Genomic DNA, 16,406 nt, shown 5'->3' with positions numbered 1-16,406 from the left:
ACCGGCTGGGCTATAATGAAGCCACAACATTCATTTTAGGGGAAAAAAACCCTGTTTTTTCTAAGTTAAATATCATGTGTCTTCTGTCACATGTGGACTCTAAAGGAAGAAAGAAATGACAGAAGTAGAAGGGAGACCACTAGAGAAGAGGAAGAGGATCAAGGCACAGGGGGAAGAAAGAGGAAGTGGAGAACAGAAGGTGAAAATAAAGTGCGGCACATGCGCTTCCGAATATGCCAAAGGAAACCCATTATTCTGTTAAATCAGCATTCACTAAAAACAAGCAAAACTGTTTCTTCTGCCCCAGTGGGCAAGTGCAACTCCAGTCAACTCTGAATGTGTTGGAGAAGATCTTACTTCTGCTGGTTACATGACAGAATATTCTTGCCAAAGCTCATCAAACTGCACTCTGGAAATGAGTGACTACTGCATGTGAATTACATATCAACAAGGCCGATGAGCCACAGGGTCAGGGGACAAATGCCCAGGCTGACAAGTGAGAAAAGGAGGTCCAGGAAGACACTGTGAAGGGGGCTGCCCACAGGGAAGGACCGAGAAGTGGACTTGCCCACACAGTATTTAGACCAAGGCAAGACCTTCCCCCATAATCAGCCAGAAATTTACACTTCAATAATACTTTGTTGCTTGAAATGGGGACAAATAAGTCCAAGGCTCCCCTCCAATGAGACAAGTGGCCCTAAACTTTCCCAGGGGAAGTGAAACCTATCACAATGTGGGTAGCAAAAAAACTAAATGAACCTGCTCTGTAAGAAGAGAAATGGAGGAGGGTCGTGGCTCCTCTCCCACATGCTGCTACACCCAGGGAGTGGTTTCCATGCCCCCACTGTACTTAATTAAGCCCCTGATCCCCATTTCAGACCTTCCTCCAGGTTGTTTTTACTTTTAAAACTAAGAGCCCCTGGAAGATTTAAAACTTTTTATCTGGCACTTTTCAGATGAAGAAGTAGAAACAGCAAATAAATATATGAAAAAATGTCCAACATCACTGGTCATTCCAGAGGTGCAAATTAAAACATCACTGAGATTCCACCGCACCCCAGAAAGAATGGCTGCTATCAAGAAATCAACCAATAAGAAATGCTGCTGGGGGTGTGGGGAGAAAGGAACCCTTCTCCATTATTGGTGGGAGTGCAGACTGGTGCAACCACTGTGGAAATCAGTGTGGAGATTCCTCAAAAACTAAAACTAGAGGTTCCATTTGACCCAGCTATTCCCCTGCTGGGTATCTTCCTGAAAGAATGAAAAGCATCATGCCACAGCGATATATGCACACCTATGTTTACAGCAGCACAGTTTGTAATAGCTAAATCTTGACAACAGCCCAAATGCCCATCAACCAATGAATGGATACAGAAGATGTGGGGTTTTTTATATACAATGGAGTACTTACTACTTTGCCATAAAGGATGAGCGTCAGACATTTATAGCTAAATGGATGCACCTTGAGACCACACTCTTAAGTGAAATAAATCGGGCACACATATTTAAATACCGCATTGTTTCTCTGGTGTGAGAAACTGAAAATGGAAATAAGGACTAAAATGTATAATAGATGTTAGGAAATGGGAAAAAAATGTTCAAATGAGAAGAAGAACAAGGGAGGGAGAAAGGAAGGGACAAGAAAAAAAGTAAAAATAGAAGGAAAAAATGGAAACAAAGCTTTTGTGCACAGGGAGGGGAGGGGGCTTGAGGGAAGGGGGACATGGGAAAAAGGGGGTGAGATGTACCATGTACAGGTGCAAATTCCCTATGATGAGTGTTACCATTATGTATGCCTAAAATGTACCAATAAGTGTTGTGCTATTAAAAAAACAAAACAGGCCAGGTGTGGTGGTGCACACCTGTAATCCCAGCACTGGGGAGGCTGAGGCAGGAGGATCACCGTAAGTTCCAGGCCAGCCTGGGCTACATAGTGAGTTCAGGGGCAACCTGAACTACAAAGGGAAACCCTGCCTCAAACAACAACAACAAGGGGCTGGGGATTTAGCTCAGTGGCGCCGCTGCCTGGCTGTCAAGTGGAAGGTCCCGAGTTCGATCCCTGGTACCAAAACAACAACAACAACAAAAACTATTTGGGAGTAACAACTGTCACTAGATTTAGAATGTCTTTCTACTCCTTAACAACTGGCCAATACACAGACCTCTTACACTTAAAAAATGGTTAACAAATTTCAAGAGCAAATAATAGGCATTCTGCTTTGCTCAAGTAGTTCAAAGAAATAGTTGTAGGTGGCTTTCAAGTTGCATAGTCAATAAAAATTCATGAGAAGATAGGAATCAGTTTTTGGTTCCCCAGGCTGGAGCTACCATACTGTCTTGTCTTGTCTTTTCTTTTTTTTTTTTTTTTTGGTACCAGGGATCAAACTCGGGTCCCTGCACTTGTGAGGCACGTGGCAGAACCACTGAGCTAAATCCCTGGCCCATACTGTCTTGTCTTATGCTATCCTCTCTCATAGTTAATCCCACTTGGAAACCCATCGCAGCATGGTCCCCTTTTTCCCAAGACTCTTGCATACTTCCTAGACTACCAGAACTTTATCAGTGGAGTTCATCTGTGAAGAGTCTCCTTGGCCTCCCTGGCCCCCAGTTCGCCTGTGTATTACTCATCTTGTTCAACACGCCTTGTCTGTGTTCACCTATTTAACCACTTCTTCAAATCTGGCTTCATTCCCATAAGCAGACTAATAATCATGCCAAGCCATGACTTTCAACCTGAACCTCCTCTGTTTAAGAATTAATTCACTTGGGCTGGGGATTTAGCTCAGTGGTTCTGCCACCTGCCTTGCAAGCACAAGGACCCGAGATCGATCTCTGGTACCAAAAAAAAAAAAAAGAATTAATTCACTTGCTCAGTGGTGCTGTCACCTGCCTCACAAGTGCAAGGTTCTGAGTTAGATCCCTGGTACCAAAAAAAAAAAAATTAATTCACTCATTCAGCAGACATTCAATGACCACTGTCAATACTGTGGAAGGTAAAAATATACACAGTAACTATGACAGGATAGAGATGCGGACAGGACATCACAACACAAGGAGTAGTACTGGTACTCAGAATCTGGAAAGTCCACTGGATGCCACGTGAAGTCAGAACTGGCACAGAAGTCGGATGAGAGGACGCTGTTTCCAACCTGAGGAACCAGCAGAACAGCAGTGTGTTAACAAGCCTGGGGACGTTGGGAGGACACGCAAATGAGGACAGTGAATGTGCCTGCCAAACTCCAAATCAAGGTATACGATCAGAGATAATGAAGTTTCAACACCAAAATACTAGAATTTCCAGGAATGATGGTTTAAAGGGACAACAGCACAGAATATAAAACTGGAACTGTGCTAGGAAAAAATCTAGGCCATGGCTTCGGTAGGGTTAAGAAAATATGGTGGGAAAGGAAGATTACAAATACTCAATGTACTAGCCTAAACAGCTGTTTTTATCTAGCAAAGTTAACACCGATTTGGGGTTTTAGACTGTTTTTGCACTACTGCAATACTCAGCATCTTCAGCAGGTAATCCTGGCCATTCTGTGGCCTCTGTGGCACTACCCATGGTGTCTGGGAGCCTCATGTGAGCAGGACTCGCACCACCCACCAAACTGCTGGGGGCCCTCAGGGCTACTGACAGCCCTGCCCTACAACCCCCTAGTCCCCTGTAGCTGCTGAAAGCACCACAGGGTGACATTATGTTGAAGATAGCCACTGGCAAGTCGAGACTCACAAATATTTTCAACATCAGAAGCAAAGAGATATTCAGAGCTGCCTTCCATTCTACAGTAGGTGGGCCTAAAAACAAATCAACATGCAAGTTTTGTTAATATATTGAAACCACTGACTCATATACAGTAGTTTAAACTGGTGAATTTACAGTATATGAATATCTCAATAGTGCTGTAATTTTACAACTTCAACACATCAGGCCAGGGATTTAGCTCAGTGGTTCTGCCGCCTGCCTCACAAGCACAAGGCCCCGAGTTCGATCCCTGGTACCAAAGGAAAAAAAAATTCAGCAGATCCCCAGAACTGCTGAAAAAAATCAACAAATATATTTTAAACAAAATGTTAATTCCCAGGAATGTTGTATCCCAGGAACCTAGCTATTGCTCTTAAACTATTCACACTGTTGAAAAAATTTATAAAATGGAAATCCTGCTAAATTACTGGGACAAAACCATTATTCTAATGCACACCAGAGAGAGTACGAGAAACAGAAGAAAGAAATGGAATAGTCCCTTGCCCTTCACTGTAACAGCTGATGTGCATCACACCAAAGTCTGCCTTGCAGCTCTGAATGACACTTCTCTACAGGGCACTTTTCAGAATTAACCACAATGCTGAATGCCCTAAATGTGGCCTGTCACTAATACATCTTTCCTTATGATCTACCCCAGAACTTCCTCCCCTACAGCTTTCTGCAAGGGAAAGATCCTTGTGTTTACCGATACTTCTAATGATTTCCTTTTTCCTCTAAGAATCACTACCCCAGTTTTTGTCTCCAGAACCATCCAGCCTTCCATGTCCTGATACCTTCCCTGATTTCTGCTAATGAACACTCTACCAGCTGCCTGCTGCTTGCTGAGGTAAGAGCATCCTTGCAGAGTCAAAGGTGGTCAAAAATATAAGAAGCAGTTTTGGCTTTTTTTTTTTTTTTTTTGGTACCGGGAATCGAACTCGGGTCCTTGCGCTTGCGCAGCAGGTGGCTAAACCACTGAGCTAAATCCCCAGCTCCAGTTTTGGTTTTTTGAGACAGGGTCTCACTATGTAGCCCAGGTTGGCCTGGAACTCATGGCAACCCTCCTGCCTCAGCTTCCCCCATCACACCCAGCCATCCCTACTAATTTTGAGGCCAGCCTGGGATTGCTGGGAGTTCAAGGCCATCCAAAAAAGAAAAAGAAAGAAAGAAAGAAAGAAAGAAAGAAAGAAAGAAAGAAAGAAAGAAAGAAAGAAAGAAAGAAAGAAAGAAAGAAAGAAAGAAAGAAAGAAAAGGCCAGGGATGTAGCTCAGTGGCGCTGCCTGGCAACCAAAAGGTCCTAAATTCGATTCCCAGTGATTTGGGGGCGGGGCTGGGGGGGGAGGTATAAGAAGCAGACTGTATGAGAAAAGCCCCTAAAGGAAAAGACAGACTTGTTCATTGTTAGTAACTCCCAATGTGTTATCTGGCATACAGCACGCCTGATATTCCTGCCTGTCATTAAGTGGAGGCCCATTCACAGAATTAGCCAACAAATAACCAAGTGGTCAGACTATACTTAGGTGTACCTGTATTTAGAAGAAGGCACCTTGAGCTTCAACTTTAGTCTTGATTACTAGACTAGTCTGTCTTTACAATGACTAACAGATAAATTTCTAAACAAATTTATGATAAAGCTGTGACAGAAGCCCAAAACCTTACAATTTTTTTTAAAAGTCACAATATTTCCTTGATTTTTTTCTTCCTTTTGCTTTTTTTGAGACATTATGTAGTCCAAACCGGCCTTGATCTCACTATGTAGGCCAAACTGGCCTTGAACTCCCAGCAATCCTCCTGCCTCAGCTTCCCAAATGCTAGGATTATAGCCATGTGCCACCACACCCATCCTCTTTGATTTTTTCTTCACAAATTATCTGGAGGGTAGGGAGCAGATCCAACAATTTACTATCCAAGCAAACCCGAATGAACAGCTCTAATATGGATTATGATGGGGGGGGCAGACTATACAAAGTAACTAGAGAATGTTTACAGAATGACATCTCTTCACATGGAAATACTGTAACTGATATGTCCTAGTATGTACTCACACATTCATTAGGAGGGTTAAATGAGTTCAGATTTGTACAACAGTTAAAGTAACTTTTAATCAGTTTCCAATTACATTCATACATATGTTAGAGAGCTACAGTACCTAAAATAAAATTACCAGGAGAAATTCTAACCGTGCAGTTCTCAAATCTAGGGGTGGAAGGGGGTCCCTGAGAATCTGTCATGCAAGCTCCTCATTTCATGGTTGAAGAAATTAATCATATGCCTATTTGTAGAGAAATTCGAGAATCACAGAAAGCTTTCACAACTGCTATTAATCACAATGGCTTATGAGGGATGCAGGGCGGGTATAATTAACTGCATTTACAGGGGAGGAAACTTGAATGCTGGAGCTTAAGTGACTTGCTCAAGGTCGCATAGTGAGGCCACAGAGTCAGGTCTCTGGCCGCCCCGTCCACATCCCTTTCCTCTATGGTGAGACTTGGGGCCTGGGCTGACTTGGGTTTCATTTGTAAGCAATGATTCCACGTCCCTACGTAAATGGAGATGCTGCCGCTGCGAATGTGCACTTACAAAGTTAAAGCAATTTTGCTCCTGGAATTAGAGGTACTTGACAGCTGGCTGGACGCCACCCGCCCAGAGACTGCGGGAGAAAATGCCACGACTGCACGCATTCATGAGAGCACGCGGCTGCCCGGGACCGGCTTTCAGGACGGGCAGCGAGGGACAGCTCTGCAAATGCGCCATTCGGAGGCGAGGCGGTGCCTCCCACCCGGCGGGAGGAAGGGCTCCCAGGAGCCAGGGACCGCGCCCGCCCGTCCCCCCGCCGCTGCACCGGCGACGCCGACCCGAGCCGGTCCCCAGCCTCTCCTGGGACAACAAGGCCGCCGGGCCCCGCGGGGCGACCGGGCAGCGCCAGGCCTCTCCCGCCGCCTCCCGCCTCGGTCTCCTCCGGGCGCGGGGCTGCGTTACTGCGTTACCTTTGTGTAGAGCTCGAACGCCGCCATGGCGCCGTGACGCCTCGCCGCGCGTGGGCCGCCGGCCGCTCGCAGCCCAGAGCCCGGGCGACCGGGGCGGGACCGGGGCGGGGCTGGGCGGGGCTTCGCCTCACCGCCCCGAGCCGCGCCCGCGTCCTCCGGGCCGCCGCGCCGCCGCAGTCTCCTCCGCGGGCCGCGCCGCCCGGTGCATTGTGGGAGCCGGGGGAGGGGAGCGGGCTCGCTCGGGCTCGCTCGGGCTCGCGCGCCGCTGCCCCACCTCTCCTCACTCTTCGGCCCGCCACGGCCACGCCCCGAGTCCCCGCGGGCTGCAGCTGGAGCTCGGCGTGAAGACGCCTCGGGGCGCTGGAGGCGAGGCGGGAGCAGGGGCGCTACCACTCGCCGGCTCTGACGGGGCTCGTTCTGGGCGACCCCGGGCGACCCCGGCCCCCATCCCGCCCTGCCCGGGTCCCCTGTTGGTCCCGGAGGTCTCGGGTTCCACCACTGACCCGGGCCGCAGACCGGCCCTCCTCATCCCAAACCCCGTCCGACCCCGCAGGGCGCCGGGAACCCAGCCTGCGCCCGGCGCCCACTCTGGTGTGGCCGGCGTTGCCCTGCGAACCCCAGGCGGGCCCGCCCCTGCGAGAGTGCGGCGCCTGCTCCAGGAAGGCGCGAGATGACGGGGCCAGTCAGAAATGCCAGGCCGGGCGACTGGGGCCCAGAGCCGACGCAGTTGTCGGCTCTGCCCAGCTGTTTTCGTCTCTGGGTTGGGACACAGCTGGGGATGGAACCCAGGTCCCACACGCTAGGCCAGCGCTCCAGCCCTCTGCATTTTAGATTGAGACAGGGTCTCCCTAAGTTGCCTAGGCTGGCCTCCAACTTGAAATCCCCCTGCCTCAGCCTCCCGATCACCTGGGATACCCTGGGTGCCCTACCATGTATGACGTCCACTCCTTCTGATTCTGAAACCAAATCTCTGTTTCAGGTCCAACTCTTTCTTTGCCCAGATGTAAAAAGAGAAACTTGCAGTTCTGACTGCACTGGACCAAGATTTAGGAGGCCTGGCATCTGCCTTCAGTTTCTTGGTGCTTGGTGCAAAGTGCCTGTTTTCTTACCCTCCAATGATACCAAGGTCAGGGCTGTGGAGAAATGCTGAGTATGATGAGGAATAGCCAAATACTGAAAGAGTTCTTGTAGGTATGAATGCTTTTTTTTTAATGAAAGGGAGAAAAGAACTTGGAATTATTCTCGCTCGTAATTCTTGAGCACATGCTCTCAGCCACTCAAACATGTAGGGCCATAATAAGAAGGCAGCAGTCTGAAAAGAAGAGTTTTCTACCCAGACCTCTTTTCGTTCAGAAAAAGAGCAGACTTGGAACCCAAAAGGCCGTGGTGCCCCTCTGGGTTTCCTCCTCTCCCTTGCCCAGGATATCACAGTCCTGTTGCTCTTGTTCTTAGTGAAATTGGAAACTAGCAGTAGCTACAGCTTCCATGGACTCAGGGTCCCCTCTCAGAGGAACCAAAGCATTATACATAGCGAAATGAGACAAATTAATAGGTGGCTGGAGAGGGGTCAGGCCCTCACGGCATCAGGGCAGAGGCTGAGACATCAAAACTGCAGCTGCAGGCGAATCTGAAGAGACCCAGGCCACAGGATGGAGATGGAAAGCCAGGCCCACAGGCCTCCCTGGAGATAAATGGCAGCTTGAGATCGTCTGTGGTCAGCACGACCTGGCCCAGCTAGCCTGGACAGGTACCCAATGCACAGATGGACAAGCAGACACCCTTACTGTTCTCCCAGCCCTTCCAGGAATGCCTTCGTCCTTCCCATGTCAGAAGGTACAGATGAGCTCAGACTAATGGTGCTCGTCATGCACCCTTGCCATGTGCTTGGCTTCCCCACTGGGTCGGTAGTAGCTGAGCAACTGTCCTTGTAACCCAGTAGGTTGATTGTAGTTTGACCATAGCTGCCCGAGTTATTGAGGTTGTTGATCATAGGCTAGGTGGGAGCTGGAGCTTCTGGCCTTGTCCAGGAGCACAGGGGAGTATGGAGATTTGGGGCTGGGGGACAGCTGCAGGGTGGACAGCTTGCCTGGCATGCTGAGACTATGTGTTCAGTCCCCGGACACCAGAAAAAAATAAAAGGAAAAAAAGTCAAAATTGAGTTTCTACTGAATATGTATCACTTACACACCACTGTAAGTTGAAAAGTTATAAATTGAACCCCATAAGTTGAAGATCATATGGATTCATGGAGATTACTTTTCCCACAAATATTGAAAGCTACAATGTTCTAGGGATTGTCCCTCATGTCCAAGAACTCATGCATGAACAAAACAGACTAAGATATCTGACCTTGGCCCAGATGTGGGGGCTCATGCCTGTAATCCCAGTACTGTAGGAGGCTAAGTCAGAAGAATCTGGCCTGGGCAACTTAGAGACTTAGTAAGACTGTCTCAGTAAAATTAATTAAATTTAAAAACAAATAAATAAATGAGACTTCACAGAGCTTACATCCTAGTCAGGGAGATAATTATAAAGTTGAAAGGAAAAGATGATAAGTAGGTGCATTATTTTGCTAGAGCCACCGTAATAAAGCACTACATACAGAAATGTATTCTCACAGTTCTGGAGGCCACAGTTCTGCAGGGTGGGTCCCTCTGAGGCCTGTGAAGGAGACCAGTGCCCTGCCCCGTCCTGGCCTCTGGGTGTCTGGAGCTCTTTGCCCTGTGTCTCGCTCTGCAGACGATTTGCCCAGTTCTTCACATGGCTTTCTCCCCAGGTGTGTGGGGTCCTCGTGCCCAAAAGTCCCTGTTCTTGAGGACACCATAGTGTTGGATGAGGGCCCGCACCCAAAATCTTGATTATCTGCAAAGAGATTGTTTGTATTTCCAAATAAGGCCACATTTCTAGGTACTGGGGGTTAGGACTTCAACATCTTTTGGGAGACAAAATTCAACCCATACTAGTGTACACCAGAGAAACCTGGCAATGCATGAGGGTGTAGAGACAGCAATTTGGACTGGGGATTTAGCTCAGTGGTTCTGCCACCTGCCTCGAAAGTGCAAGGACCAGAGTTCAATCCCCTGGTACCAAAAAAAAAAAACAGAGACAGCAGTTTGACATAGGGTGATCACTGCTGTCTTCATGTGGAAACTTTTTCATTGGGCCGATTATGTGCTTGCATTTAGCATAACAAAGACAGTGCTGACTGAACTGTGGCCTGGGGTGGCTCTCCGCAAGGTGGGCGGGGTGGGGGAAGGGCAGCCCTGCTGCCTGGCCTTCGGAGGTAGAATGGTGACTGCAAAATGGGCCAAGGTCAGGGCCAGAGGCAAAGGTCTGGGCCCCTGGGGCTTGTCTCTTACGTATCCCAAACCTCGGGTCACAGAGGACCAGGAACCGGACATGGGTGGTTTGGGTGGCTAAGGAAGTCTTAGAGTTCAGTGGGAATCCGAATGGAGGTATGGGTGGGAGGTCATTTATGACCAAGGGACCGACAGAAGAGCAGCACGAAGAGCTAAGCTCTGATGCTGAAAAGTCCAGAATAGAGTAGTTCCACGGTGAGCAGAGTTTACAGTAACTTATTCTACCAAGAACTAGAAGAGAGGAGTTCTAAGGCTCCAAACACAAAGAAAAGATAAATGTTAAGAAGCTAGAAATGCTAATCACCACAATGTGATTGTGACACGTTACAGACAGTTTTATAATACCATGCTGTATGCTATGGGTAGGTAAAATTTAAAACAAAAAAGAGAACAGAGTAAGGCTGACTAAAAGATATTTGGGCCAGTGTGGCTGCACAGGCTGTGATTCCAACCCTCTGGGAGGCTGAGGCAGCCAAGCAGGAGGGAGCTAGGAGAAGGCGGAGGAAGGAAGGAGGCCTGCCTGCCACCTGCCTCCAACTGGGTCCCCGCTTCTGAAGCCTTAGGTAACCATGGAAATGGCTAGGGGGCCGCCTCTCTGGGACCAGAGCCACCTTCTGGGCTAAACATCAGCCAGGATCAGGGTGCCAAGGCCCACGCACAGGAGAAAGGGTGGCCAGGTGACTTTGCTTCCACACGGTGAGTCCCTAGCCTCTGCCAGGTCTTCTGCAGCCCTGGGCCACCCTGTGGCCCTGGACACCAGGACAGGACCTCCAAGGCCATGAATGGTCAGAACTCCACCTAGTCCACTTGAGCCTTTAAAAAATAAATACAGGCCTCCCAAGTACAAGGACCCGAGTTCAATCCCCAGTACCAAAAAAATAAATAAATACAGGAACTTTTTATTTTAGAACAGTTTTAGATTTACAGAAAAATTACACAGGTAATAGAGTTCCCACATACTCTCCCCTGATTTAATACCTTACCTTCCAAACTGAGAGTGATTCGTATTTTATTCAGGTCCCCTTACTGGTAGCTGCGGTTCTCCTCCCACTCCAGACCCTGTCCCAAAGTCCCAGCACATTGGGCCAGCGTGGCTCTTCAGGGTCCTCCCAGTGGTTGATTCTCACTCTCCTTGTTCTGGAACAGTTCTGAGATGCATGGGTCAGGTGTGTTGTAGGGTGTCTCTCCATTGGGACTTGTCTCGAATGTCATTTTTGTGACATCATGACACCACGCCACAGCCATGACCTGTCACCCTTCCTGTTGCTCGATCGCTGGCCCAGGGAGTGCCTGGCAGGCACATGTACTAAGAAGTCACTCCTTTCCCTCTGTGGACTGCATTGTGTCCCCTCCCAGGTTCATGCACTGAAATTCAGCTCCTAGGGCCTTGGGGAACAGAGCTGCGGTTGGAGACCGTCATTAGGTTAAAGGAGGTCAGCTAGACCTTCTGTCACTATGATTAGTGTCCTTGTGACAGAGGTGAGGGCAGACAGGGACAGGAAGAAACTGACCACATGCAAGGCGAGTGGAGAAGCCTCTGAAGTGACCCCGCTCACACCTGCATGTCAGACTTCTGGCTTCCACCATGGTGGGGACTTCCTTTCCACTCTTTAAGCAGCCCTGGCAAGCTAATACTGAATTCCCTGTATCCATATAGTACTCTGCTTTTTGAGACAGGGTCTTGCTATGTTGTTCAGGCTGGGCTTGAATGCACTGTGTAGCCCAGGCTCACCTCAAATTTGAGGGGATCCTTCTGCCTCAGCCTCCAGAGGGCTGGAATTATAGGCCTGCACCACACCCTGCTTCCATAATGTACTCTTCTGAAAGAAATCACACTATGCAGCCCATGGAGTGAGCAGTCAGCTTCCTCCCAGCCAAGGAGAATGCCCAGAGGGGTCAACACACTCCTGTAGCCCTAATCTCTCCAGCTAACCACTCTTCCTCCAGCCCTAAATTCCTGCTGTAGACAGACTCCGGCAGGCTGGGCCAAGGTGGGCAAGGCAGGAAGCTAATACCTTGAACTGTACAGCACTGCCTGGTTTCTGGTGTGCATTCCCATCCATCTCATTCATACCCCTCAACCCCAGTCTCTACCAAAATTGTCCTGCTTTTGCTGATTTAAAAAGATAGGCTGGGGCTGGGAGGTAGGCCAGTGGTTCCGTTGCCTGCCTCGCAAGCGCAAGGTCCCCGAGTTTGGTACCAGTACCAAAAAAAAAGAAAAAAGATAGGCTGGAGCCAGGTGTGGTAGTGGACACCTGTAATCCCAGCACTTGGGAAGATGAGGCAGGAGGATCGATCATTGTGAGTTCAAGGCCAGCCTGGGCTACATAGTGAGTTCAAAACCAGCCTGAACTACAACTACATTGAGAGACCTTATCTCAAAAACCAAAAAAAAAGATAGGCTGGGGTTCTCAGTCTGGAGTGGGTTTCCACAAGACAGTGAATTAAGAGCTGGAGAATTATGGAGAGCTTGTGTTTGTCTTGATATAGACGCAGGTGGATGCACACAAGACACAAATATGTGTGCATACGCAGTAGGTATACAGATGTATTCCTTGCTCTGAAGCTGAGTGTCTAGCAGTCAAAGACTGCAGGTAGCAACAAGGCCCAAGTCTTTCTTGGTTTGTTTGTTTGAGACAGGGTCTCACTATGTATTCCAGGCTGGCCTTGAACTACTATGTAGCCCAGGCTGGCCACAAACTTGAAGTTCTCCTGCCTCAGCCTCCAGATCTGGTTCAAGTCTTGATTTTTTTCATACCATGCTCCAGGGAACTGAGCCAAGAGCCCCTCAGAGAAGTGGGAGATTCTGGAACTGATGGAAGAAACACAGGAGGGGCCGCAGCACCTCAGTACTCACAAAGCACACACAACTGCAGTGATGGAAGCAGGGCAGAGGGCACAGGGCCCAGTGGAAAGGAAGGGCTGAAAGAGTAGTGCTTAGACCATAACCCAGCGTAAAAAAAGCATCCAGGAGCACACAATGGATCTAAATAAGTCATTGAATGAATGTGTGGAGGAGACAAATCTCCCATGCAGAAGACTGCCAAGTAATTTACGTGGGATATCTGTAGAGGTGGAGGGCCTCCTCCCCAGGATTGGGGATTGACCCAGAGCCTCTGTGCTAAACTGCATCCCCAGCTCTCTTTTTGGAGACACCCTCTCACTAAGTCACTAAATTGCCAGGGCTAGGCTCGAACTTGAAATCTCCCTGTCGCAGCCTCCCAGGTGGTAAAGCAGTATAGCAAGTATGAATGCAATTGGCTGCAGTCCCCAGAATGCAGTTTCTTTTTTTTTAATTTGGTACCGGGGATCAAACTCGGGACCTTGCACTTGCGAGGCAGGTGGCGGCACCACTGAGCTAAATCCCCAGCCCACAGTTTCTTTCAGAAAATATATTTTTGGTGTTTACTATAACCAGGGAAGGGACTAAGTGCTAGGGCAAAATAATAAAGACATCTATTGCAAAAAGAAGGCTAACTCAGGAAGGGTGCTTCCCGTGCACTGTGATTCACGTACCAACAGCACGCGTGCAAGGGTCAGTCTCAGTTTTCTTTTTTTGGTACCGGTGATTGAACTTGGGTCCTTGTGCTTGCGCAGCAGGTGTCGAAACCACTGAGCTAAATCCCTGGCCCCTAGGGTCAGTCTCAGGACAGAGCAGTTAATTAGATGTGTGAGGGACATTCATCCCCCAGAGGTGATGCCAGCTAAGCTCTAACACGTATCCAGCAATGTACGCACAGAGCTCACCAACCGAGAAGCCCCAGCCTGCAGACAGACATTTAGGGTACATGTTAACTACCAAAGACATTTTGCAAAATAAGGAACTTCCACTTTCAGGAAACTTGACCTAAGACACATGCAGAGAACAGAGGCTTCCATACAGGGAACCCAGAAATAATGGGTTCCAGTCAGCAGGGCAGCCAAGGCCCAAGATGGTGGCCACGCATCTGGGAAGAGAGAGCCAGTTTAGACTGAAGTGAAGGGGAACTGCCATCCAGGGTGGTTTTCTGGAGAACTCCTCATAATCATAAAACAGAAAGCAGAGGTTATTGACGTGGAAAATGACATTGTAAAAATACAGGTGATAAAAACTAAGAGAAAAGAGGAGAGTCCAAGGACATGGTGTCAATATTGCCATTGCACACAGGAGAAAGCCAAGAAATACTCTTCAGGGCTAATGGAAGAGAAATAAAAATGAAAGTTGGTTTTTTTTGAGACAGGGTCTCACTTTGTAGTCCAGGATGGCCTTGAACTCACAGTGATCTGTCGGGAGCCCTTCTACACAATTTTGGGGAAAAAATCATTTCACAATTAAATTATGCTTAGCGCTGTCTGAGGCCTCAATGGTCCCACGATGCTGTGATGCTCAAGGGCAAGAGTGTATCAACTGAAGACATCCTGGTTCTTTAAGAACCGAGTAGCAATACAGAAAGAGAAAGGTTTCACCTGGGAAGGGACAAATTCCTTATCAGTTTAACTCATCCCACCTACTATTGTAAGAAAGTTTTTGCTCATCTCCTAATCAACAAGAGCTCCTCAAGACCTAAGATCCTCATTAGCATAAGATCCTCAATGTCATAGGGTTACCACCGCCCTCTGATTTATCTGGTACATTCTTAGATTATAAAATCCCATCGATTTAGGATGACTGAGGCCCTCTGAGACATCTGCTTCTCCCTATGAACCCAATAAATAGTGGCAAGCTCGGAATGTCTTTGTCTTTGTCCATTCTGAGGCACTGACCCCCCCTTCTTTGAAACTATGCAAGTCTCTATTGTCTTTTTTCTTTAGTCCTTGCTGTCCCCCTTTCTAGGCAGTTGAGGATTGACTGACCTCCAATAGTGATCCTCCTGCCTTAGCCTCCTGAATGCTGGGATTACAGGCATGCACCACCACGTCAGCAAAATGAAACTCTTTTTTAAACACTGAGAAAGAATCTATAAAGGGATGAGAAGTGGGGGTGATGTGATGCTGAGGGTGGAAGCGTGAGCTAAATCCTCCTGTGTCAGTGTGCAAAACCACTTATGTGTGACAGTAAAGAGAACAAGGAACAGCCACGTGTTATTGAGAGCAATGGGGGCAGCTAGCAGAAAAACACCAACCAACTTGAGAGATCTAAGCAGTTCTCCCTCTAGCCCGCTCAGCTCGGTAGCAGAGGTTTATTTAGTGACTCGGCTTTTTGTTGTGTCCATGAATAGTATTTCTTTTGGGGGGGGCACCGGGGATCTAACTCAGGACCTTGCACTTGCGAGGCAAGCGAACAGTATTTGACTGCAGGGTCACAGACAAGTTTAATTTTTATTGAAAAAAAACAGAAGAGCAGGCAAAGAAGTCTAAGAATTTAATTTAGAACCACATTTTGATTCTATCACTCTTTCTTCTTTTCTTACCCCATGGTTGTCCTGCTTGTATGATGGCATTTGATCCATTTAGTTCTGATCTCCAAAACCTACTTTAAAATTTTAAGATTCTCTCGCTTTGCTAGTGTACATACTTATAGCAGGTTGTGAAGACTTTTCTTCAGAATTCTCATTCTAGTTTGGATCATGTTATCTTCAAAAGGTTCAGGTGATCAGGTGGGGCTTTGGAAGGTGATTAGAACACGAGCTCCTTCCTAGTCTCATCCTGACACTTCTGCCCTGGAGTCAGCCAACCATGGACTGAACTCTGAAGCCATGAGCCCAAATAAACCTTAGCTGCATATGTGAGATATTTTGTCTCGGCAATAGAAAGGTGACTGATACACTTCTCAAGACCTCCATCCTTTCCCCAGCAAGCTCTCCTGGAAAATGACCTCCGCACTCCCTCCAGGTAAGGATAGGACCAAGGTCAGCTGGCAGGACCTATCCTGCACGCGCCCCTTTTCCTGCCACTGACCACTGGCCTGCCGACTCTGAGAAGTGCTTAGGCCAGTCTCCACCCCAGCTCATGGCCTCCTGCCTCTTCTGTGCCTTGGGTTTTCCTTTCATCCCATTCTGGCAACAACTGCTGCACTTTGGACCTGGATGGATCTTTAGGTTTGGTCCCCAGCTGGGCCTGGCCATGGGGAGGTGGCAGAAGATGCAAATAGTGTAGCCGAGGGGAGATTTCAGCCACTAGCAGCTCCCCTTGGAGAAGCCCACAGGCCCCACACCCCTCCTCACTCTTCTGCCTCCCAGACCTGAGGTGCGAGGATCTGCTTGGCCCCAAGCTCCTGCCGCACCACTCCACAGGGCCGAAGGCAATGGGGCTGGCTGACTGTGGGCTGAGATCTCCAAAACTGGGCTCAAAGAAAACCCTCCTTTGTGTAAATCGTCTCAGGTATTTGTTAGAGCA

General features: G+C 48.3%; 1 protein-coding gene across 4 annotated transcripts in view; it reads right to left on the bottom strand.

Moving 5' to 3' along the window:
• The window catches only part of Myo5a (myosin VA), a 166,059-nt gene extending 159,193 nt beyond the window's left edge, over positions 1-6,866 (bottom strand). For all 4 annotated transcript variants that reach the window (XM_021261008.2, XM_004835382.4, XM_021261038.2 and 1 more), the window contains exon 1: positions 6,733-6,866. In XM_021261008.2, the coding sequence (XP_021116667.1) occupies positions 6,733-6,759 (27 nt within the window). In that variant the 5' untranslated portion in view covers positions 6,760-6,866. The remainder of the gene's footprint in view (positions 1-6,732) is intronic.
• Between the last annotated feature and the right edge of the window lie 9,540 nt (positions 6,867-16,406).

Source organism: Heterocephalus glaber, unplaced genomic scaffold (assembly GCF_053883595.1).
Source record: "Heterocephalus glaber isolate CG9 unplaced genomic scaffold, H.glaber_assembly_v1.0 deba00000122, whole genome shotgun sequence".
Classification (NCBI taxonomy): Eukaryota; Metazoa; Chordata; class Mammalia; order Rodentia; family Bathyergidae; genus Heterocephalus; species Heterocephalus glaber.
Note: the sequence above shows the minus strand (reverse complement) of the source record. Positions and strands in the feature narration are given on the sequence as shown.